Source organism: Lathamus discolor, chromosome 2 (genome assembly GCF_037157495.1).
Source record: "Lathamus discolor isolate bLatDis1 chromosome 2, bLatDis1.hap1, whole genome shotgun sequence".
In the NCBI taxonomy this organism is placed as follows: Eukaryota; Metazoa; Chordata; class Aves; order Psittaciformes; family Psittacidae; genus Lathamus; species Lathamus discolor.
Window position 1 is genome coordinate 158685689 of NC_088885.1, and position 23627 is coordinate 158709315.

Sequence of the window (23627 nt, forward strand, 5' to 3'; positions counted from 1 at the left end):
AGTTCTGCTATGAATTCAGCTCACAGCAAGTAGAATTAAGGGCAATGTCACAGGAAACCCACTTATCTTCCACTGAGTTTTCTTCTGAAATTTGTCTTGATATGATTTCCTTTTTTAAATGGAACTTTGAATTTAATATTTCAAAAGTTAAGCAGAGCTCTGCAAGTGAAATTAGAGTAAGTTACATCCCTATGACCTGTTGCCATCTGCTGCCTGAGAATAAAGATTATGCACTAAATGTCAAGCAACATTTCCATAACATTTGTAAGGGATGAATATTGTTGAGAAGGCATCTGCAAGGTGAATCACAAAGAGGGCAGAAAGGCCATACTTTTAGCCAATGTAAGTCAGCGTGACTCAGTTGGGAAAGTTTCTCCAGCTGAGTACATAGGGTAATACTGTTTTCATCATCTGAGTTGAAAGGCGTAGAGATTTAAGTGATGATTTAAAGTTGCTTATGTTGGGAGCAATAGTGAAGTCCATCAGGACATCTCAACTCAGAAGAAAGCTGAATAGTTTGCCTGTATGGAGGCCATTGCTAATTTCAGAACAAAGGGCTGGGAAGGACTCAATGAGTCCAGTGTGAAGACAGCAGGAGCTCTGAAGGGCTCCCACTGTTATGGATCATTGTATCTGTGCTCTGGATAGAAGATAGATAGACTTAAGTCTATTTTCTGCCTTGTTAAAGCAGGTGTGTGAATATAGGGGTTTTTTTAAGCAGGTTTTAAAGCCAATGGATTGAAATATAACAATTTGCTGAAGAGAAACATAATTTCCCTCCACAGTAGCATCCCTTGAAACCCCAAATCCACGTCTAAATCTTGGATCCACATCTGTCAATCTGATGTTGCAATTCATTTAGATGGCTGGTTCAGACCTATACTTACAGGTCAGATCCATTCTCAGATGTGGCCAGGTTTCTTGTTTGCATGTTAGTGGTAGTAACATACTCATGTGTGTGTATTATTAAGAACATTCTGGAAAACCAGATAATTCCAGGAAGCAGACATGTCTGGTACAGACCTTTCTGAGCACCTTCTATTGACTTTGCTGGTTCCCAGCAATCACAATTGGCTACATCTACCAAGCCATGCATCAGACGTGTTTGCTGATACTTCCATGGAAGACACATCTATAGTGGCATGTTATGGAGCAAACCATATCTTTCCATTCAGCTTTTGTGCCTCTGTTTTTTCACTGCGCTTACTGCTTAGCTGGTTTTATTAATGAAGCACTGCAACAGATAGCAAAGAGAGATTTCAGTATAATGAAGCAGATTTCAGTGGAGAATTGGAATAAAAACTTGTGTTTAGGGGTTGTTTGGTTGCTATTTTTCTTTAACAGTACTTTGAAATTATAGTTCATATTGGATGTGAAAGAACACACATTTTGTCATCCTCTGTAAAAAATACAAGGTGTTGGCTTATATCATTGCCTTTACCTTACATGGAAATCTCATTCTTGTTTTAATTAGGAAAAAGAATTATTTTCCATTTCCCTCTTCCCCTAAGTAAATTACATTGCTTAATATCATCACTAAGAAACACGTCTTAGTCTGGACAGGTTGTATCAAAATATCATTATGACTACGGAAATAACCTGTCGCTTTAGTATATGGTCATTGCAGCAGAACTGATGTAACAGTCCTTGAAAAATTCGTAACTGAAGCCAGGGTGTTCTATCCTGATGTCCATACCTGTGTCCAAGCTCCAGCTCTGTTCAGGTAAAACTCTCACTGAGGTCTGTGAGGGTGGTACATAACCAGCAAGTAAACATTATTAAAACCTTGAGCATATAGCAGAAAATGGTAAGCAAGTCCCATGTAAGTACTGCAAAACGTGTGTCATGATATCTGTCCTGTAATTTCTTGTGTTGCCTGTATTCTTTTGTTAGTATATAGGTTGAGGTTTTCTATGCAGGAAGCTCAACTTGTTATTCAGCCTGTTCATAGGTCTACTCTGACTTAAAAGCCCACAGAGCAATTCTCCTGGTGCTCTTTGTGCACCGGTGCTGCCATATATATAGGATGATCGACAGTTTAAAGTCTCCCTGGTAAGCTGTTAATATTGCCTGGGACCCTTTTTGGTTCAGAGAGATGAATGAATAAATAGTCCATGGGAATAGAGCTGCTTTCCTATTTCTTAGAGCCATCATTCATAAAGTGGAGGTTCATAGGGCACTACTTGCATTACAGAAGCGGGTTTGTCCGTTTTTCTGTCTTGTGAATTAAAAAGTGGCCTGAATCTTAAGTTCTTTTAACCCAGAATGTTCACCCAAGCATAGACTTATTTACAATAGTTGCTGAATATAGAAACTTCTATTTTTATTTCAAGAGATCGTACAAGAAAGCAGGAAAATTTCTGTTCACAGAGAAATTGGGTCAGATATCAGTTCTGATGTTCATTGATGTAATATTGTAGGGGACCATCAGCTACAGAGTTAAGTGAGCAACAGCAGAACATCAGTCTCCACATCAGCTCTATGCTTGTCCGTTTTAGTCACTTGAAACTGTGACACATGTTCCTAGTCTTGGTGTCTTCCATGTGCTGTGGAAGTCCAACTGTCTGTAACCCAAGTACCAACAGCCATCGTGACAAACCAGTCTCTGCTGCAACTGTTCCCCTTCCCTTTGGCAACCTGACGTGATTGTATTTTGTCTCCCTTCCTTGGGAAATGTCATCCTTGTGGACTAGAGACATAGAATGGGAAGGGTGTGAAAGGGGGAGTGAGGTATCTGCATCCTTCCTCCCCACCTCAAGTTTTATGCATGATTGCACCATTGAAAAGTAGTCCCTCCTGTAGATACGTGTCACTTGTTTTGGTAGCTTAAGTGTGCAAGGCATCTTCCTGCTTCCCCTTGACAGGGGCTCAGAAGACATCTAGCACAAGTATACGTTGCTGAAGAAGTCTTCTGAAGCCCCATGGGATCAGGATGCTGAATGAACATCCCACGTGGAAGTGGGTGAGGCTGAAGTGGAGCTGAATTCTCTTTTCCTCTCCCTTGACAGGGCATCCCTTTGGAGCTCCTGTGTGGTCCTACCTCTCCTGGCTCTCACCTGGATGTCTGCAGTTCTGGCAATCACAGATCGGAGGTCAGCACTCTTCCAGATCCTTTTTGCTGTCTTTGACTCATTGGAGGGCTTCGTCATCGTTATGGTCCATTGTATCCTAAGGCGGGAGGTAAGACCAATGAGTTCTTCTCTTTTATATAACCAACACACTTCCCACAGAAAAGATCTGGAAAAAGTCCAGTCAGCTTGGTAACTTCTCTAATCCTATCAAGCTTTGTCTTTGTGACCACAAAAATGACCAGGACAGTGTTGGTCAGAGGGATGACTCGATAGCTGTCATGCTGAGTGTACTGTAGAGTGGAATTTGGGAGACTTTCTTACCTAACATGTCAGACTTTGCCTGTTTAACACCAAAATTAATGTTTCCAGAATATTTAAACCCCACCTCTGAAAAAATAGAATATTAAGGAAAACAATTTGTTTCTTTCATTTCAAGAGGGACAAATTGCACTGAGATTTATGGAAGCACTACATTGGCATTGGCGCCTAGATGTTGAAGCTAGAAAGGAAAGCTAGCAATAATCAAGCAAGGAAATTGAGTAAATTCTCTCCAGCCTCCCTATGGAGATTTAAAATGGTAAATTATATCAGGGAAGAAAAGAACAAAACTTTTATGTTTCTTTAATTCTTTTCATCCTACTGAGTGGATAGGCTATTAATAACCGAGACAGGAAGGGTGGTTTTTCTCAATATTCATTTTATCTTCTTACAGCTCCTTTAAATTAAGTAAAGCAGATTAATTTCTTATGTCAGGCCAATGAAATCAATGGAATTACACCACTGGCTTGGCTGAGACTCCTTCAACTAATTACATTATGAATATGGGCCTGCATTTGCCTCCCATTGCAGTCACTGGCATTGATTTCGGTAAGGTTTAGATCAGATATATATTACTGCTGATATAGGATCATAATCAGACATTTTAGACCCCGATATGAGGATTTATTCAACAGCATCCATGGTAAACATATTGCAAGCTGCGAAACAGAAGATGTTTTTATTCTTGACTATATAAATTAACCTAGAAGTGACCAGCACAATGACCCAGGATACTTATAAAACCTTTGAGTTGCTCTGTTGCTGTGTGGGACACTTAAACCATTTGAAAAGAATACCTGAAATAGGATCCATGTTCTTTTGATCTACCAAAGAATCAGAATTTAATATGATTTGGTATTCTTTTCTGACTCTGACTTTGCAAATCCACTTGTTCCTACAGGTCCAGGATGCTGTGAAGTGCCGAGTAGTAGATCGTCAGGAAGAGGGCAATGGAGACTCAGGGGGGTCATTTCAGAATGGACACGCTCAGCTAATGGTAGGGAAAACTACCACCTAGTCTATTATTAAGGACATTTTTAAGTCAAAACTGATAAACAAAGGGCTCTGCCCATCACAGTATTTGCAATCATCATTCTTTTAACTTTAAACCTGCCTGAAGCAGCTAACATAGCTGAACAAACGTGGCACTTAGCATAGGCTCTATAACATAAATCCAGTTTCTTTTCATTATATCATTAAGGGGCTCAAACTTACACACCAGCTTTTGCAGACATCTTTGTGAGATCCTCTCTTTCCCAAAAAATTCAAAGCCAAAATATACCTCCCAGTCTTCCAGACCTTTTCATCCCCATCACGCTGGCTTGTCCTAGCTTGAAGTCGGAGGCAGTAGTTAATACTGGTTTAATCACAGCATGTTTGGTCATTATTATAAAGATGCTGTCTCAAAGGGATTTGTTTCTCTCAAAAGCACACTTGCTTACATTGCTTCACTGGGAATATAGTTTAAGCACTGTAAGCCTTGGTCGTGTTGTGTAAGTTGTCTGCAAACAAGCCAGATAAAGCCATAGAAGATGGGAAATCATCTTGCATCTGCTTCACTGTTTAGATGACATAAAAGACATTTGGTTTCTGAGGCTTTTGGAGTAAGGACATCGGGACAATCACAACATTTGGACAAGTTCCAAAGATGTCTAGTTAATATTAGACCAATATGATAACCAATGGTGTTTTTTTCCAGTCACTCTAGCGGTAAGTTAAGTAGTATGTGCCTGGGGACAAGGTCTTGTTTCAAACAGTACAATCTTCAAGTCAAGAGATCAAGGGATACATAATTCTACCACACCTCATAGGTGATTGCCAAAACCAGCTACCTTCATTTCTAATTTAAATGTGTAGTCTTCTCATTTTCAGACAGGCTCTTGCTATATCAATGTATGTGTAATTAGAAAGCCCCTTGCATGCCTACTACTTTCTCTCCTTCAATAATAGACAACATAATCATATCCAATCTCAATCCTCTTTTCAATAAGTTAACATACTGAGCTTTTTTATTCTCCCTCTGTAAGACATTTGCCGTCAAATTATGTATATAACCCCTTCCATATGCCCTTCAACCTCGCCATCCTTTAAACCCATGGGTGCTGGATTTGTTCTATTGCCACCATCCCAAGGCTATATCCTGAAGTTTCACATTTGTGTCTCCTCATATAACTTCCTGTTTTCATTCATTATCAACCACTTGCAAAATTCTGTGTCAGCTACACGTTTTTCAGCAGTGAGATTACATTTACATCTGCAAGGTTGATGGATGTGTTGAGTAAACAGCTTACAATCAGTTTCTTCACACTCAGGCACAAAAACCCCTCCACAATCTAGATGTGAATGATGACTCCTCACTGATATTTTTAGAGGGGCACAATGTTATTTTCTAGCAACTGAGTTGTAAAATAACCAAAGGAATCCAAAGCTCTGCAGGATGGAGTTTTCTCTTTTACCTTTTCCAATAATCTCCAAATCTGCACAAGTGAAAAGAAGCTTAGCTGAGTAGAACTGTTCTCCGCAAAATCTTGTTCACTGGTATTAAATATAAGCCTATCTTTCATTTATTTATCAGTAGAACTAATATAGGCTGTTTGGTTCCATTTCTCTGGAACTCCTATCATGAAAATGAGATTATTTTTCCCTGAGTCATCCCTTTTGCCCATTTAAACATCAGTTCAGTCTCATTTCTCTTCTGTTCTTTCCAGATTTATTTGATAGCCCAAATACTTTACTATGAAATTCGCATCACAAAAGTTGAGATAATTCCTCAACCAGCTTTTCAAAAAGTATTTGGTCTCAAACTACTGATATTAAAGTGTTTATCCCGAGGGCATGGGGATAAACTCTTTTTCATACTGTTAGTATTAAATTAGAATGCATTTAATCACATCACTACAGTTACATTAAATGTCTGAAATGATACTAGAAATAACCAGTGAACTTCTCTACTTTCTGCTAGTCTGCAGCCTTTCCATTACCCAATGACCACTCATGGCCCACTGTGACTCAGTTTATCCAGTTCTTTGAAATGTTATCTGCTGAAAGCTTTACAAAAAGGATTAACTCCTATTGGGAGGAAAAACGAGCTTCATTTGGCTGTACAGACTGCTTGAAAAGGTTATTCACCCTTTGTGCCTCCTGGGACCACTGATTTTATAGACCAAGAACTTTACAAACAGAGATGTGTTTCCACTTCATGTGCTTGGTGATAGAAGCCCATTGGGTATGGAGCGCTCTCAGTGGCATCTCCAGATCTGTTTAATGACTGGAGGGTAATCCAGAGACGGAGTATGGGGTGATATATCTAAGGCAGATCATGCCAGGAACCTGCCCCCTGGTTTTAGAAATGTGTATAAATGTGTTCCATGGAGATACTTTAATCTGTCAGACCAGCAATGAGCAGGATGAGCAGATGAATCCAGCTGAAAAGTGATGTTACAGCTTTACCACTGAGGTTCAAGAGCCATAGGTGGAGTGGTCTGTTTGCCGTGTTTCAAAGCCCAAGCAAAACATCTCTCTTCTACTCTTCTGGCAATGGTTGTGTCTGCCTCACGGATTAAAGTGGGGTTTTGCATCTTCCAAATGGCTTTCTTTCCCCCTCCACCTCCTTTTGACCATGTCCTCTCTGTTCTCTGTCTTTCAGACCGATTTTGAGAAGGATGTGGATATGGCTTGTAGATCAGGTGAGCACATCACAGGTGAGAATCAACAAGTGACCTGGTTTGGGGATTGAACTAGGCCATATTTTTTTCCCCTTTCTGTTTTATTTGTGTATGTCTCGTGCCTTGCATGTACTTGTGTGGGCTGCCCTTACACTCAACCCTGGCAAAAAGAAAGCAACACCCCTAATTCTGCCTTATGTATTGCTTATCCTATTTCCCTGTAGCTCTCTTGGCCTTTTAACTAAGAGTAAGCCTTTCCTCCAAGGCATTATTCCTTACTTATGGTCCATGTAACATGGTGGTGGAGAAGAGTATCAAGGAAGAAGAGATTAGATCCATCTCTTCCTACTGTGATCCTTCTTTGCTTTAGCAACCCCTGCCCAAGGGGGTCACACCAACCTCAGGCAGCTCTGTGCTCAGGAAAGGTATCTTTGAGAAGGTCTGGAGTCTGGAGAGCCTTCCCACTACTCCACCTGGCTCCATGCACGCTTCTAGTGCAGATGTAAATTGTACATACGGAAGTGGGTCAGGTCTCTCCTCTGCCTGCACCTTTCTGCTGGGTGTACAGTCGCACACACCCGTTTTGATGCTGACGATCTGCATGAGCACTTCTCCCTAATAACTCCCTTTTCTCTTGTTCCCCCGGGGGTGTCTGTGTTGTCTGGATTCTCCTTTCTACCTGTCCGTCTATGCAGGCTTCATTCTTCCCTGGTCCTGGCATGCCTGACCTGGGCTTTTCCTTACCCCCTGTAGATATTTAGACTTTCATCTACCCTGCCAGATTTACCCCTTCTCCCAAGTAAGAGAAATGCCCCTTGCTTGGCCACTGCATATAATTCAGATCTTCCAAACCAGGATCTTCTCCAGCCAAGGACTGTACATACTGTGTGTTCAGTTACTATCATTCTCTCTTTGTTATGATTTCTTCCTTCCTTCCTTCCTTGCTTCCTTCCTTTCTCCCTCCTCCCTCCCTCCCTTCCTCCCTCCCTCCCTCCCTCCCTTCCTTCCTTCCTTCTTTCCTTCCCTTCCTTCCCTTCCTTCCCTTCCTTCCTTTTCCCTTTCTTTGTTTCTCTCCTTCTCTCTCTGTTTCTGTACACATTTACCTGTCCCTTTCATTTACCTTTTCCTTTATCTATCATTTATTTATCCACTTCTAATGTATTTATCTATAATTCATCTCTCTCTCTATCTTGCAATCACTTATTTATCTCTGTCCTCAGCTGTCTGTGTCCCTGTACCTGTTATTTATGTGTTTCTACCTCTGTCAACATCTATCTCTGCCAGTGGATTTCTGTGTATTGTCTATCACTGTCACTGCCATTTATCTATCTAATATCTATCCATATCTTATTTATCTTTTCCTGTCCTCCTCTCTGCCACACTCCTTCTCCCTATGCTTATCACAGCCACAGTACATTTATCTCACTTATCCCTGTGATATCTTATTTCATGGTCCCTTTCTGTCCATTTATCTCTTTTCAGGATCTGTCCATTTTTTCCTTCTGTTTCTCTGTCTTGCTCTCTCTAATCTAATTTCTGGCTGTCTCCCTCTTGTCATTTGTCTTCCTTTTCCCTTCCTGACACCAAGGATCTCAGTTCCATTAAAGTCATGTGTGAAAACATGCGTGTGAGACCATGTCTGATTCCAACACATGCTCTACAAACATATTTTCCAGCCCATTTTGTGCTGGAAAAACAAGGCAGACCCTGGACTCCTGCAATAAAGGGGGCTTTCTGGATCTGCTACTTAGTTGCTGGCTCCCAAATCAAGCTTCCCAGAGGAAAGGAAGGATCTGATAGGCTTCCTCAGGGCAGAACACCCTGGACCAGCAGCTTACTGACAGCCTAGGTTTCCCTTCCTTTGCCAGCATACAGTTATAAGTTTGGTTGTTGATGTCTGCCTGAAAAGATATTCCTCCTCTGATAAAGTGCTGTTGGTCTGTGCCAAGCTAAGTAGTTAATAACAACCCCTATTTCAGAGGCATTTCTATATGGTGCATCATCCTATGCATTCTGCTTATTGAATAACAAAATGCAGAAACCTGACTGTTGGTTTCTGGCCATCATTTCTCCTGGAGGCACTAGCTCTCACGTTATGATGGATTGGAGATATACCTGATACCTCTCATAACCTCCTCACTTAGATTCATTAGTATGATTGGGTCCATGGCTTAGTGTTGAAAGCTCACTTGCTCCATGCTTAGAGATTGAAAGTGCAAAACTCTCCAAACCTACTTTCAGCAGCTGATATGAGCATGGAGAAGAGCCTAAACCAATAAACCTCACTGACACTCCCAAGTGAAAGGTTTGACTTCAGTAGCATCTTCCCACAGTGTATGCTATGAATACACTGTAATGCTCTGATTTATCCTAGAGTGTCCTCTAGCAATGTCAAGATGACCGAGACTGCCATAGTTCCACTCAATGTTATTAGCTTTAAGAGCTTTTTGAAAGTTCTTTTATTTTACTTGGTATCCTCCTGATCCTGCTCTGTAGCCTTAAAAAAGGCTTCCAGCACCCACTGATCCCAGTATGAGTTGGCAGAAAAATCGGTGTGTCCTCAGTCCCATGGGATGCCTATGTCATGTCCAACCGCTGTCCGAGGAGGAGCAGATGAATATGTCAGGTTACATAGAATCATAGAATGGTTTGGGTTGGAAAGGACCTTAAGATCATCCAGTTCTAACCCCCTGCCATGGGCAGGGACACCTCACACTAGACCATGGCACCCAAGGCTCTGTCCAACCTGGCCTTGAACACTGCCAGGGATGGAGCATTCACCACTTCTCTGGGCAACCCATTCCAGTGCCTCAGCACCCTCACAGTAAAGAACTTCTTCCTTATCTCTAACCTGAACTTCCCTTGTCGAAGTTTGAACCCCAGAGATCATTATTGCTGGTCCATTGAGAAAAAAATAGGTAGATGTAAATAGGTAGAAGGACCTTTTCTTTTCCTTCTGAGATGGGTGAAAGGGAAACATGCATTTATTTCTCCTTTCCTGTACTGAAATACCGGGTAAGTAGCCTTCAGTCCTCTACCACTTTGCCTTAGCCCCAATGTCTGTGTTTTCCATCCCCTCAAGACATTAAGGCTGACGTTACCATCTTGTTAAAGTCTAAGTTGCAGCCTGAAATTAACTGAGCAATAGATTCCTATTCCTTAGAAAAAGAGCAGGTGTTTTGTTGTGGACAGTGTTGTGTTGGAATGAACGTCTGTGTGTCCTTTACATAACTCCTACCTGGCATGTTCACCTCGTCCTCTGTTTAAGGTTTTCCTCTCCCATTAAGGAATATTCATGGCACTCCTTTCTATCCTCAAGGGAAAATGAAGAACACTAATTATTACCTCTTGCCAAGGCTTGCCATAATTACAAGAAGCTTAGCTTTGAGGAAAGCAGTTAGAAACTTATACCAAAATGCGCTGTATTTTAAAGTATCATATTATTGACAGTGAAACTGTCCAAGGGAAAAGGTCAACCTGAAGCAGTTCAGTGCTTTAAATATTTATTTAAATACTTAAATATTAATTTAAGAAATTAATATTTACACTTTAAATCATTGACAATACTGCATTTCAGCTACTTTCTGAATCAAAATGATTATTGAGGTGAAAGCAACCTTTTCTTTTAAAGAATTCTATTCTTCCATAGGGTAGTAATATATATATACTATATATATATATACTGCATCTACTAAATCTATATATGTGTTTGCTTTTCAATATATTGTTATCAATATGTCAATACGTGTTGGCCAACTTCGGAGTTTTGGCCATGGTTCTGTTGGAATCATAGAATAGTTTGGATTGGAAAGGACTTTAAGATCATCCAGTTCCAGCCCCCTGCCATGGGCAGGTTCATAGAGAACATCTCAAATTGAGGAAGTTTTTTCCTCCTTAACTTTAGCTTTGCCTTCAGCAAATTCTTGGAATAAAAAAACCCCAAACCAGTGTAAAACACTGTTCTTCCACCACAGCCTCCTGAGAGGGCCAAGGGAACATGCTAGCATGGTGTGACTGCGGAAGATGTATTGGTGTGTTAACAAAAACCTAAGTGATGTGCTAAGGACACTTATCTGTCTCCCTAGTGCTGAATAAAGACATCACTGCCTGCAGGACCTCAACCATCACAGGAACACTGAAGCGTCCATCACTGCCAGATGAAGAGAAACTGAAACTCAATCACCAGAAGGGGTCATCAAACTTTAACAGTCTTCCAGCCAATGTCTCCAAGATGCATCTTCAAGGCTCCCCACACTACCTGGGGGCCATCAACCTGAATGAGTTCAGTAATCACTCTCTCACTCTGAAGAAGGACAAGAACCAGCCACCTAAATCCATCTACATCTGTGATGGGGACATCTTCAAGAAGCTGGACTCAGAACTCTCTCGGGCACAAGAGCAAACGCTGGACACCAGCTATGTCATTCTGCCTACCAACACGTCTACCTTACGGGCCAAACCACCCAAAGATGAGAGCAAATACAGCATCAATATTGACCAGATGCCCCAGACACGGCTCATCCACCTCAGTATGGCTACTGATCCAGGCTTTGTTGTCAAGAGTCCTCCACGGGAGCCTGTAACCATGACATGCAGTGAGGTTCAAGGTTCCTCCATGGTACAACAACAGCAGCAGCAGCTGGCTCCACAGAACATCTCCAATGAGTCACAGATTCCCAACAGCCTGTGTGATACAGGTGACTCAGGGAACTCAGGTGTGGTGTCCAAGAGTGAGACTGTCTCCACCCTCTCCATGAGCTCCTTGGAGGTGAGCAATGTGTATTATTGTGTTGTTCTCACTCAGAATGATGCCCTGCTCTCAACACTGGCCACATCTGGTGTTTCAGGAGAAGCACCTAAAGCCAAATGCAGCCCACTATGCAATGCCAGTATTGCATTATCATGAGGGATCTGTGGCATGTGATACCATTTTGTAATGCTAAAAATCTCTCATGATTTCCATAAACGTATTCCATTGCTGGATGAACTGTCTTTAGCCCTACAGGCAATGCAAAGTCCAATAAAAACATTAGTTTGTCAAAACCTGGTCAATTTAATGCAAGGCCTATTGTTTACATGATCTTTTCTCCTATCCTCTGTTGCTGTTTCTCATTTTTATTACTTCAGTCATGATACAGATGAGAAAACCCTACTGACTGCAGATGTAAAATGTCCCAAAGGAATCCCCCATCCCTCTCCTTCTAACCTGCAATAACTCATTACGCATATGAGCAATTCTTCCTAGACCTTAGATCTTATGTTGAGGTATGTCCTAATGCATCTGGCCCTCTTTTTTTTGGCTGTTTTCAGTGAGTAAGTCTTGACCATTGCTATCCAAACTTCAGTCTTAGCTGACTGGCGATCAAAAGCCCCAGTAAATCAGTTGGCTGGTCTACAGCTTCCTCTCTGCTTCCCATTCTGTGAATGACATGCAAGCTCATAACTAAGAGAGCTTGAATTGGCCAAAATCCCATGTTCAGCTCCTGTTTTTGATACAGACCCCTCTAAATGGATGGCATTTTCCATCAAAAAGAGCCAGAGAAACACATTAAAGGTGTAGGAAGATGGAAAAGAGAAGGTGATTCCATTTTATCTGCTGTGTGATTGAGTTTGTGCCCACTCACCAGCATCAACCCTTACTAACCTTCACCCATCTCTTTTTCTTTTGACTACCCAGAGGCGGAAATCCCGGTACGCAGAGCTAGATTTTGAGGTGAGTACATCCTTTTCTGAGTGTGCTTTTCAAGGTATAGGATGAGAGAAAGAAATGCTTTTCTTTCTGCACCTTCACAGGACTGCTGCCTTTGCCAAAGAGCTTCTTTAAGGGTTTAAAAACAGTGGGTTCAAAGAATTTTGATGGGTGCCAAGTAAGGTTTACCCTGTGTAGCTAAAGCAATGGGTAACTTATATTGCTGCATGATGAATTCATGGAGTAGTAGCTCCTGTGTAAACTTCTGTAAATCAAGATCCTGCACTGGCTTGCCGAAAACCTGTAACTTCTCTCTCAAAATGCTCTTGGGGAGCTGATAGAGAAGTAGGTGACTGTAGCACATACCTGTTTGGGAAGCACATGTAGATTGGGTTGGTGGCTTAAAATACCTTCCCTTTCAGGCACAGTATGTATTGCTTAAGAGAAAAGAAGCTGGTATGTCTCCACTGTCACAACTGATTGTCAGCCCTAGTGTTTCAAACCTATTAATGAACCTCACAGATTCAGCTTGGGTGGAAGAAGTCTGTACTGTACATAGGGAGATGTCTGTGCTCACACCTGAGGTTCAGAGTTGAATGCTCTGGAAGCCAACCCTCTACAGAGGGTCTGTTTGGGCTACTGAGAGCTAGTGCAGCTATCCTGAGTCCAGTCATGACATCCTTGCACCAAAGCTAACCTTCCCTTCCAAAGTTGCTAGCTTATTCCAAAACAGAGTCACATTACAGGCTCAGGAGGAGTTGCTTTAATGCTAGAATCACTTCAGAGCTCCAGGCTGGGAGCTTGGTCTGAAATTGAGGCATGTCAGGTACATCTCAGCTGATACTTCAAACTGGTCCCAAAATATTGAAGCTGCCTTCTCCAATTATATAGCAGTTAGTAGAACAAGGGAAGCCATATTCAACATGCTCTTACATGCAAAGGGAAGTCCATATAGAAACTGGTTTTGCCTCTCCTTCTGGGCATAAGGAGGTAGAAGTGAAATGAAGAAGAATCAAAATACAAAGGAAAGGGAATTGTGGAAGTCTGTGATGGAACTTCTTGTATCCAAACTCTATATGTTTGGGTAAGCTCAAAGGAGACACGTTGAGAACAGAATGGTCATAGGGTCGAGCATCAGTTAAAGAAGGCCAGCAAAGCTTCCTAGGTCTAGTTAGTACAACACTGCACAAACTCCGCAGCATAAATAGTTGTAAGTTGCAGGTTTAGGATAACCATAAGGTCCAAAAATAGTCTTTTCCGCTTTCTCCTACCATCTCATCCTGAAAATAAAGGCAGTGCTACACCGGGTCCTCAATAAATTTTGAAGGCAGTTTAGGCACATCAGATTGTACCTGCATGGAGACAGAGCTAGGTTTTAATAATATATGTAACTCTGGGGGAGAGATATGTTCTTTCTGTACAGCTGAATAGGGTTTGCTGACCTGTGGCCCTTGTGTTTGCTTCAGAAAATCATGCACACAAGAAAACGTCACCAAGACATGTTCCAAGACCTGAACAGAAAACTCCAGCATGCAGAGAAGGAGAAGGAGTCTCCAACAACGGACAGCAAGGTTAGTCAGACACTTCAGAACCATCATCTCCTAGAGCCCTCTAGTGCCAGCAGGAGCACGGGAAGAAACAGGAAAGTTTGGAGCTCTCACTGACTACTTTGCCTTGATTTTCTACCCATGATCGTAGCAACAAGCACATACACACCACAAAGGATACAGAGGGTCACAGAGGTACCGCTAGCTTATCTATAGAGTAGTCAGCAGCCCAGAAGAGGTATGTTTGTCCTCATGTATGTTCATGGTGATTAGAGTCTGTATTGTCTTCTTTGTGCTTTTTCCCTGTGTTTGTTCTTTGCATTCCCTTTCAGTGATCTATTCATCCATTCGTAGCTAGGAACTGGAAACTAGAATGGCCTTGAGGAAATCTAGGTGGAAAGGGGAGAGGGCAGTAGGAGGGGACAGCAGGAATCATCTACCCCACCTACAGGGGCTAAGTTGGAGGCCAAGGCAGTGGTGATGGGCACAGCTATTTAGGAAAGCCACAGCAATGGGATTTAAGCTGTGGTGGTGGGAGAATTTCTTGGGGACTACATGATAATTACATGTAACATAAGGTTATTTGTGGAGCTGATCACCATATACATGGCTTTTCTCAGCAGAAGCAAACTTCCAGGGCAAGAAGAGACTTTGAGGGAGGCAGACTGAGGGAAGGACCTTATAGACTTTTAGAGGGACAAAGATTTGGGACTAGAAACACATATTAAGAGCCTGTGTAGTAGTTGATGTGGATAGCACAAATAAGAAAGGGCAATCTGATTGCACCTCCCCTGTGTCTCAGCCCTTATGGTCTTGCCTTTGCTGTGCTGAGCTGCAGAAATGTAGTCCCAGCAAATTCAGGTTGTGTATGGCAAGGTGTCATTATGGGATGCCCGGTGTTACAGAATTAGAGGGACAGTGAACCTAGTAGGCAGATTCAGATCAAAAAAAGTCTGTGCTGGCCCAGAATCCCAACGCAGCTTCACTGAATGTCATCTCTCTGCCTGTTTTCTATTACTTAGGTATGACACAGCTGTAAAATCAAAAATGCTTAAATACCATGTAAAAGCTAATCTGTGATATGTTGGCAGGAGGGTTTTACAGACTGAGAAGTTTTGAGCATTTCAGAGATGCATCTGTGTAGAAGTGAAGTTGCCAGTGTCATCATCAAAGAGCTTTGAACTGCTGGCAAGAAGCTGTGAAGGTGGCCTTTGCGTATTGACTGAATCCTTTTCAAGTTCTGATTTTCCCTTGGATGTAACCCGAAAGGGGGAGGTTGTGAAGATCAGCATTGCCAAGTCAGTAGCGGGTATTGGTTTAAAAACATCCAAAGCAGTGCAAAGAAAAATAAATAGCTTTCTTCACTCATTTTTCTACCATTTACTGTTGAGGACCCCACTGGAAATGATGCCTCTTCTTCAGCTTGCCCTAAGAAAGCAGACTGAGGATACAAGGGATTAAAGTAACAACAAAAGATTCTTTTTTTCTCTTTTATGTATGTTTAGGTTGTAAAACAATGGAGTATTTCTTCTGGTGGAAGTGATAAAACTAACGTTAGAGTAAGTCTGACTTTCGTTTTGCCTCGAAGAACATTGTAGACCTGTCCCAAACCCTTCCGTAATGTATGAATCCAAACACATTCCTTTAGCAATTTTTTGCCTTTGCCTTGTGAGCATGAACAAGGTCATGAGGATCCTGGAATTCCCTTGAACCCTTTCACACCTAGCACCATAGAGCAGAAGTTTACTGGGTCTAATCCATCTGTCTGCATTGCTGTATCTTTGATTTCCCCTTTAAATAAGCAACCACAAAGTCAAGCTACCATGTCTCTCTCCAGCCCTAGCAGTTTCCCAGCCTCTCCTGTCATCACGTCCCATTGTCCTTAGTCCTTCCCAGGATACGTTTCTTTTCCTAATCTTGCAGTACCTCTTTTCTTCAACAAGGTTAGAAAGGTGCTACTGAGACTGGAATTAAATGTATGCACAGGACCAACCTCCTTTGGGAGTTCCTAGGAATAGTGCTGGTACTTTAGGGATTGGTTTGAGTTTTGATGTACATGGTAGTCCTCTCTGTACCTCAGTGCAGTGGCCAAAACCAATTACCTTATCACACTAAACACATAGTTCCTATCAGTTGAACTACTACATTGTCAGATTTGAAGGAAGCACCGACAGAAGAATAGGAGAAAGAAGCAGATCTGTTTCTTTTAGGAAGAGGGGTTGAAAATTCAGCCATCACATGTGTTCACTATTGAGAATTTCTCCAGCTTTAGTGGTAAAACATGATTTCTAAGCCATCTTCAGGCAAGACCTGAAGGTTTGTAACGGCACATATTGCTCCTTCTAACTATCCTGACACATTTAAACTTTGGATTACTGCAGTGTACACTTGAAAGATAAAGAAGACTGCCCTTTACCCACTGCCCCAGAGTAGTTCCTGGCAGAGCTGGAAACATAATCAGGGACTCCTGCATGTTTGAGCTGATCAGCTTGCTTCCGTTACAAGGTCTGTTTCTGAAGGGCATTTCTGATGTGAAAATGACCTAATCCCTAGCAAAGGCAGCCTTGAACAATACCGCTTGGCTTGTTCTTATCCTGCAGACATGGAAACAGGTTTGGGGATGAATTCTGCTTTTCCCTTCACTCAGCAGCTGAGGAGTTCTTCCCTGGGACCTCTTTACTCCATTGCACTGGAGGGCACAGGGTGGAAGTATACATGGCTGCTGGCCATCATACATCAATCTTCAAATCAGAAGAGCTACTGCAGAGATATGGACCCTAATTCACATCCTGCTGGGATTAAGGTGTCCCCACTGCCGTCAGTTGACCTGTCATCAATTTGCTAATGAGCAATGTTGCCAGGATGATATGTAAGAGGTAGCAATTAGGAGAACCAGAATACTGCCTGGAATGCCAGCAAAGTCTGAATCTTGTCCACACTTAATGCATTTCCAGGAATGACTCTGGCACCAGTGTTTGCTGCAGTTATTTTGCTACAAAGCAAAGCACACTGCTGATACTGAACTAATTTGAGCTGCAGAGTACAAAAATACAGAATTATCCTTGGGCAACAAACTTGGATTTTTTCTTTTTTTCCCATAAAATCTATTCCTTGTGACATGGACTTTCATAGACTCATAGAATGCTTTGGGTTGGAAGAGACCTTAAAGACCATCTAATTCCAACCCCCTGCCATAGGCACGAACACCTTCCACTAGAGCAGGTTGCTCAAAGCCCCATCCAACCTGGCTTTAATTTCCTTAAAGACACAAACAAGAACCCCTTAATTTGGAACCAGAGCACATCTGAGTTATGCAAACAGCTATCCCAGTGTATGCTATTACTGCCTATTAACCTGCTTTCTCAGCTCAGCTCCTCCTCTGCAGGAGATCATCTCTGAAGCCTTCTGGCAGATTTGCTTATGTGAAGGCTCTTTCTTACATATGTACCTCAAATATAAAACACTTCTATTGGAGATACACTCAGATATCACCGATTAAACTCACATTGTGAGCAGGCTCCATATTTAAAGCATACAGGACCACACATGCACCTGCATTCAAGCCTAAGCCACCCCACCACTGCAAAGAGGTCTCGCTCATTTGTGCCTTTATGAACTAGTACAGCATGTAGACACTATTATCCTAATAACCTTTATGCGTATCCTAATAACTTGTTAGCTAACTTTTCAATGCTAAAGAATGAAGATACTAACTCGCATAGAATCACAGAATCAGCTAGGTTAGAAAAGACCTTTAAGATCAAGTCCAATCTTTATCCCAGAACTGCTAAGTCTACCACTAAACCGTGTCACTAAGCAAAACCTGGTGACTGCAAGTTGAAAAGTCATTTTCTTAATGCACTAATAGCTCTCTGTATGACCTTACCATGAGCTATGGTAAATTGTGTCACTTGCAGTCTTTAGATGAAGCAAGGAAGACGGGGATGATTCATGAAAAATCAGCCCTTACTCAAAAGGAAGTTACAAAGTTTTGGGAATTTGGGACAGATTACATCTGTCCACCTAAAGAGACTTTGAATCTAAACCGAGTATCTCAGGAATAAACGGGTTCAGTTTGTGCTACCTCCTCCCAGATGACTTGCAGTGGAGTTTGTACAGTTACCCTTCCATTTTATCCCAGACCAAACTGGAAGCTGGTGTAGACCCTGAGCGGAAAACTCAGTGAGCGATGTGTGTTGAATATTTATCCCCTAGACAGCTTATTTGCAGCCAGGAATCATGAAAGGAACCAAAGCTTGGAGAAAACCAAGGGCAATTTGCATCAGAAAACCCCAGGCATTCACACCGCATCCTCAGTGATTCAAATTAAAACTTTCTTGGTGCCTGGGATCCACCAAACCTTCCTTTTTGAGATTACAGTAACTAGCAAGAGGTTTCTACCTGGGTTGTAGATATCTCCTCAGAACAGCTTTAAGGCACAGTTTGCTGCCCAAATGGATGCATAATGACTTTAGGTTGGTACTGACTCAGACAGCAGAATTCTGCCTTCCCAATCATTCCCATCACTTTAAGTTGCTCTTTATCTACCCAATTGCTACCAAAAAGAAATCCTATTGCCGGAAACCTCACTCTCACCTCACTTGCCTGGCAGACTGTAGGCTCCAATATGTAGCTTTTTTTCCCTTCTTCCTCCTAAACGCACACAGTTGCCAGGGTCTAAATTCTTGTAGCTGAGAGCTCCTGACATTAGAGCAGGGTAAGGGCTATTTTCGAGCTGCTTTGTACCACATGGGAAGTATTTTCCTGTATTGTCATGGTAAAGCATCTCCAACATTGCTCCTCCCTGTGGGTGAACAGCCAAAGAAATTCCAGTTCTTGGGCTGGACATCAGGAGGGGTTCAGATGCTCTGCAACTACATGGGATGAACGTGGAGGTTTTGCAGGCTTTAAAGGAAATGAAGGTTTTGTTTCTTCTTGGCTTTGAAAGCAATGGAAGTGACACTCCTGCCTTCCCCTTGCAGGAGTCCTTTGATCCAGCTCCATTAGAGAACCTTGAATCACAGACTGTAGTGACGGGACAAGGGGTAACAGGTTAAAACTTAAACAGGGGAAGTTTAGATTGGATCTAAGGAGGAAATTCTTTCCTGTTAGGGTGGTGAGGCACTGGAATCGGTTGCCCAGGGAGGTTGTGAGTGCTCCATCCCTGGCAGTGTTCAAGGCCAGGTTGGATGAAGCCTTGGGTGACATGGTTTAGTGTGAGGTGTCCCTGCCCATGGCAGGGGGGTTGGAGCTAGATGATCTTGAGGTCCTTTAAAACTCTAACTATTCTATGATTCTATGATTCTATATGCCTCACTTCTTGCCAGCATTTGGCTTCACATTCATTTTAAACAGTAGCTCTTTACTTGTGCCCAGGTAAGCGAAAGCCGTGCTGAGCAGAGCTCTGCACATTCCTCACATTTTCTTATTCTTGCTTATTAGCTCTTTGCTATGTTCAGCTCTCTGCAACTGGAATGGCTTTTGCTTTGGCTGAAGACCTGTTCTGGAGCTCACACACAGGATCAGAACTCTGTAATTCAGTTCTCAAATCCACTCCCATAGAATCACAGAATGGTTTGGGTTGGAAAGGACCTAAAGATCATCCAGTTCCAACCCCCCTGCCATGGGCAGGGACACCTCACGCTAGACCATGTCACCCAAGGCTCTGTCTAACCTGGCCTTGAACACGGCCAAGGATGGGGCATTTACCACTTCTCTGGGCACCCTGTGCCAGCGCCTCAGCACCCTCACAGTAAACAAATTCTTCCTTATATCTAACCTGAACTTCCATTGTTTCACTTTGAACCCGTTACCCCTTGTCCTATCACTACCGTCCCTGATGAAGAGTCCCTCTCCAGCATCCTTGTAGGACTCTTCAGACACTGGAAGCTGCTCTGAGGTCTCCACGCAGCTTCTCTTCTCCAGGCTGAACAGCCCTGATGTTCTCAGCCTGGCTCCATACAGGAGGTTCTCCAGCCCCTGATCATCCTTGTGGCCTCCTCTGGACTTGCTCCAACAGCTCCATGCTCTCCTTGTGTTGGGGACACCAGAACTGCACACAGTGCTGCAAGTGGTGTCCCACCAGAGCAGAATAGAGGGGCAGGACCACTTCCTCCATCTCTCTGTTCCTCCTGAAAAAGTCCATGCTCCAAAACACAGTGGAAAAAGATACATGTTTTTCTGTCTTTCTATGATTTCTTCTTATTTGTATCTTAGACGGTGTTTCTATTTTGAATGCTTATTTTCTCATCTTAAGTTGATTTTTGTCTTCAGACACCTGCAGGATATACACATTCCACCAGCACTTGCTCTGACATCTAAAAGACTAGGAAGAAAAGAGGATTTATTGATCAATATTAAAGCTCATTTCTAGCTGTGACTCTGTGTTCTGCATGACAGAATTAATTCCCTTGCTTGCTGTCTACGTGTCCTTTCTTCAGATCACTGCAGAGCTCCTGCTCCCAAGTAGGAAAATCTGGCTTCTGTTCATGGGAATCACTTTGCATAGACTGAGGCTGGGGGTGGTGGAGCCCATATAGTGGTGGTTGTGTCAAACTCAGGTTCGTTCCTCTTTGAGTCTGTGCTTCTCCTGCTTCTGGTTGTGTGTCCTTCTACAAGGGAAGCTCCTCTTACAGGTAGGGTATCTCCTTTGTGCCACTTGTTTAATCTTCTCTGCACTTTTTAAAGGTTTTAGTAACTGTCAGCTTTTAAAAGACCCATTAGAGTAACGTTTATGGGGAGGAATGCTACATAAAGCATAATAATTACTGCAATAAAGTCTGTTATGAAAATGACATGAAACTTTAATTCATTCAGCCATAAACTGTCTGTCAGCTACCCCATGTCCAAATATGCCATCAATCAGAAGTTCACCTTCTCCTGTAGATCATCTGATAACTCCTGCCCCAAGTATCAGGCATCAGTTACTCTATATTGTCAGTGCAATGAGCTGTTAAGGGTCTATGAAGGACCAACTTGACTAAGGGCTTGTTTGCCTTCAGCTGTGCATAGAGGCCATGCACCAGACTTTAACAGCAACCCCTACAGGTTAGACCATCTGATCTTCAAGCAATACAGAAGGAGAAAACGTATCTTTATAATCCAACAAATGCTGGGTATTTCAAGTTTCCTAACTCATTTCCATCAGTGCAAGATAAAACCTCTTGTTTCCAATATAAATGGGATTCTGGACAAAGTTATCCACTTCCTTTTATTTTCCCTTTCTCCTAAATGAAAAGCCAAAATATTATCCTTGTAGTTCAGTAGCATGAAATGAAGGAACTGCATCTACTTGTTTCAAACAAGGAAAGGAAAATGTATCATTCTGTAAAAACCCAGGACATCTTTAGCATTTTCTAATCCCTTTTCATCGACATTGATCCAAAGATGAATTAGACAGCATGAGCCACATTTGTCTTTCAGATTCCCTGCAATATGCTCTGAATAACTTCGTTCTGGTCCCAGAGTCATCGATGTCATGGGGAGAGACCATTTAGGTCATGAAATATCCTTCAAGTTGACACTGGAGGCAATGAAAACAGCATGGGAGTAGCTGGTTCTAGGGGAGTTATCCCAGAGTGCTCTCTAGAAAGCACTGAATTCCTCTTCAGGTTATTCAGGGTAACTATAAAAGTTGGGTATTAAAAACAAGCACAGAAGTGAACAAGCAAACAAAACCCCACAAAACAAACACAAGGAGATGCAGCTTGCACATTTCATCCTTTCTGACTGAAGTGTGAAATAAAAGCTGTGTCTTAAAACAGGCAGTCTTCCGTGCCCTACTAATGCAATACACTGATGCTGATCCTAAGCAAGGGTTGCACTAGGATCCACTCTGGAGGAAGCCAGACTGAACCCTTGAAGGCAGCACAGAGCCAATGCATAAAGGTAGGGAGGTGTTGTCACTACCATTACCTTTCCATAACCAGAGTCCAGCACAGGTGACTTGTTGCAGTCTACCAGGGTTAGCTTTACAAAGTGAGGGCTGTGTGGATTACCCGAAAGCACTTTGCCTCTGTCTTTGCTATGAGGGATTTCAGGGGGTGTTGTTGGCAGTGCATCTGAAATGCCTTTTATCCTAAATCCCTCTCCCTTAATGATTTGCAGCCGAAACAATAGCCACAGCTGAATGAAGACTCCAAACACCATCAGAGTGATGAAGACCTCCAGTTTAGTGTGCAGCATGTTTTGCCACAGCCTTGGGTTTCCTTTCCCAGCCCTCTGACAGAGCTCAGCCATCCTGGCACCAAACAGGAACATTTCCACCCTCTCTAACAGCCAGAAGCTCATGGGCTGTGTCAGGCCAGAGTAATGGCTCTGTCTCTGTGAGTTACTGGCAGAGCAGCCTCTGCTGCTTTCAGCTCCTGTCTCAGGCCATTCCTGGCTGTCTCTGAGGCTCCAGGCCGTGGGCCAGCACTGGAGCCTTTTACAGCCGGATTACACATCCCTCTCTCCAGGTTTTCTCTTCTTTTTCAGTGCATAGCTCGGTTTTCCCTCCTGTCTGTGAGGATTGCTCAGACCCCACAGTGGGGCTGGAGGAAAATGCCAGGCTTGAAGCGTGAGCCCAGTGGCTGTTTCTATATGCTGTTCAAATGGCCAAGACCCAATAAAGACCTTTTCCATATGGGGGGAAAGAAAAAGGGAGCTGTTCCCAGAGGCTTGCTATGAATTCCCAGGGTGCTTCTTGCCAGGAGGAGATTTGCTTTTCTCTCCCAGCATCCTTGCCAGAGCTCTGCCTGGCTGATTGCATTTAACCTGCTCAGAGCACTGAATCCTTCTGCACCCATGCTCAGATCATGGCCTTACATGCAGCTCAGTGAGCTCTGTGGTGGAAAGCCAGTGCCTCCCACCCTTGAGTAGCATCTCCACTCACATCACCATTAGAGAAGTCCGATTCCTTTCTGAGTGTGAAACTACAAACAAGCCTTCCCTCTCCATATGCTGATCTCCTGAGACTCGTTTTCATTTTCTAGCTGTAAATAGACATCTTTGGAATCATTAAACCCACCACAGTCATAGCTAGATAGCACAACACAGTGATAATCTAGATAGAAACAACCATATAGTGTTAGACCCAAGGCCAGTCTGACCCTGGCTCCTCTCCTTCTCAGCTTGGAAAAATGAAAGAGCAGGATAAGCATGTGGTAGTGGATCTTCAAAAATGCCCCTTTATGAAGAATGGCATCACTTTACTTCACAGTACTGACTGGATGTTGTTTTTGTGAACGTTTCGTGTACTTTTATAGCTTTGGAAGCTTTCGATATCAGTAGAGAGCTCTGGAAAGGTGGTCTGCAGTTCGGCTGGGTGTTGTGTGCAGGGTGTGCAGGACTGGCTCCT

General features: G+C 42.7%; 1 protein-coding gene across 1 annotated transcript in view; it reads left to right on the top strand.

The window, feature by feature from the left end:
* Window positions 1-23627, top strand: part of ADGRB1 (adhesion G protein-coupled receptor B1) — a 210591-nt gene that overhangs the window by 182344 nt on the left and 4620 nt on the right. The window contains exons 26-31 of the mRNA XM_065669051.1: window positions 3009-3180; window positions 4291-4386; window positions 7036-7075; window positions 11140-11822; window positions 12732-12767; window positions 14210-14314. Coding sequence (XP_065525123.1) covers window positions 3009-3180; window positions 4291-4386; window positions 7036-7075; window positions 11140-11822; window positions 12732-12767; window positions 14210-14314 — 1132 coding nt within the window. The remainder of the gene's footprint in view (window positions 1-3008; window positions 3181-4290; window positions 4387-7035; window positions 7076-11139; window positions 11823-12731; window positions 12768-14209; window positions 14315-23627) is intronic.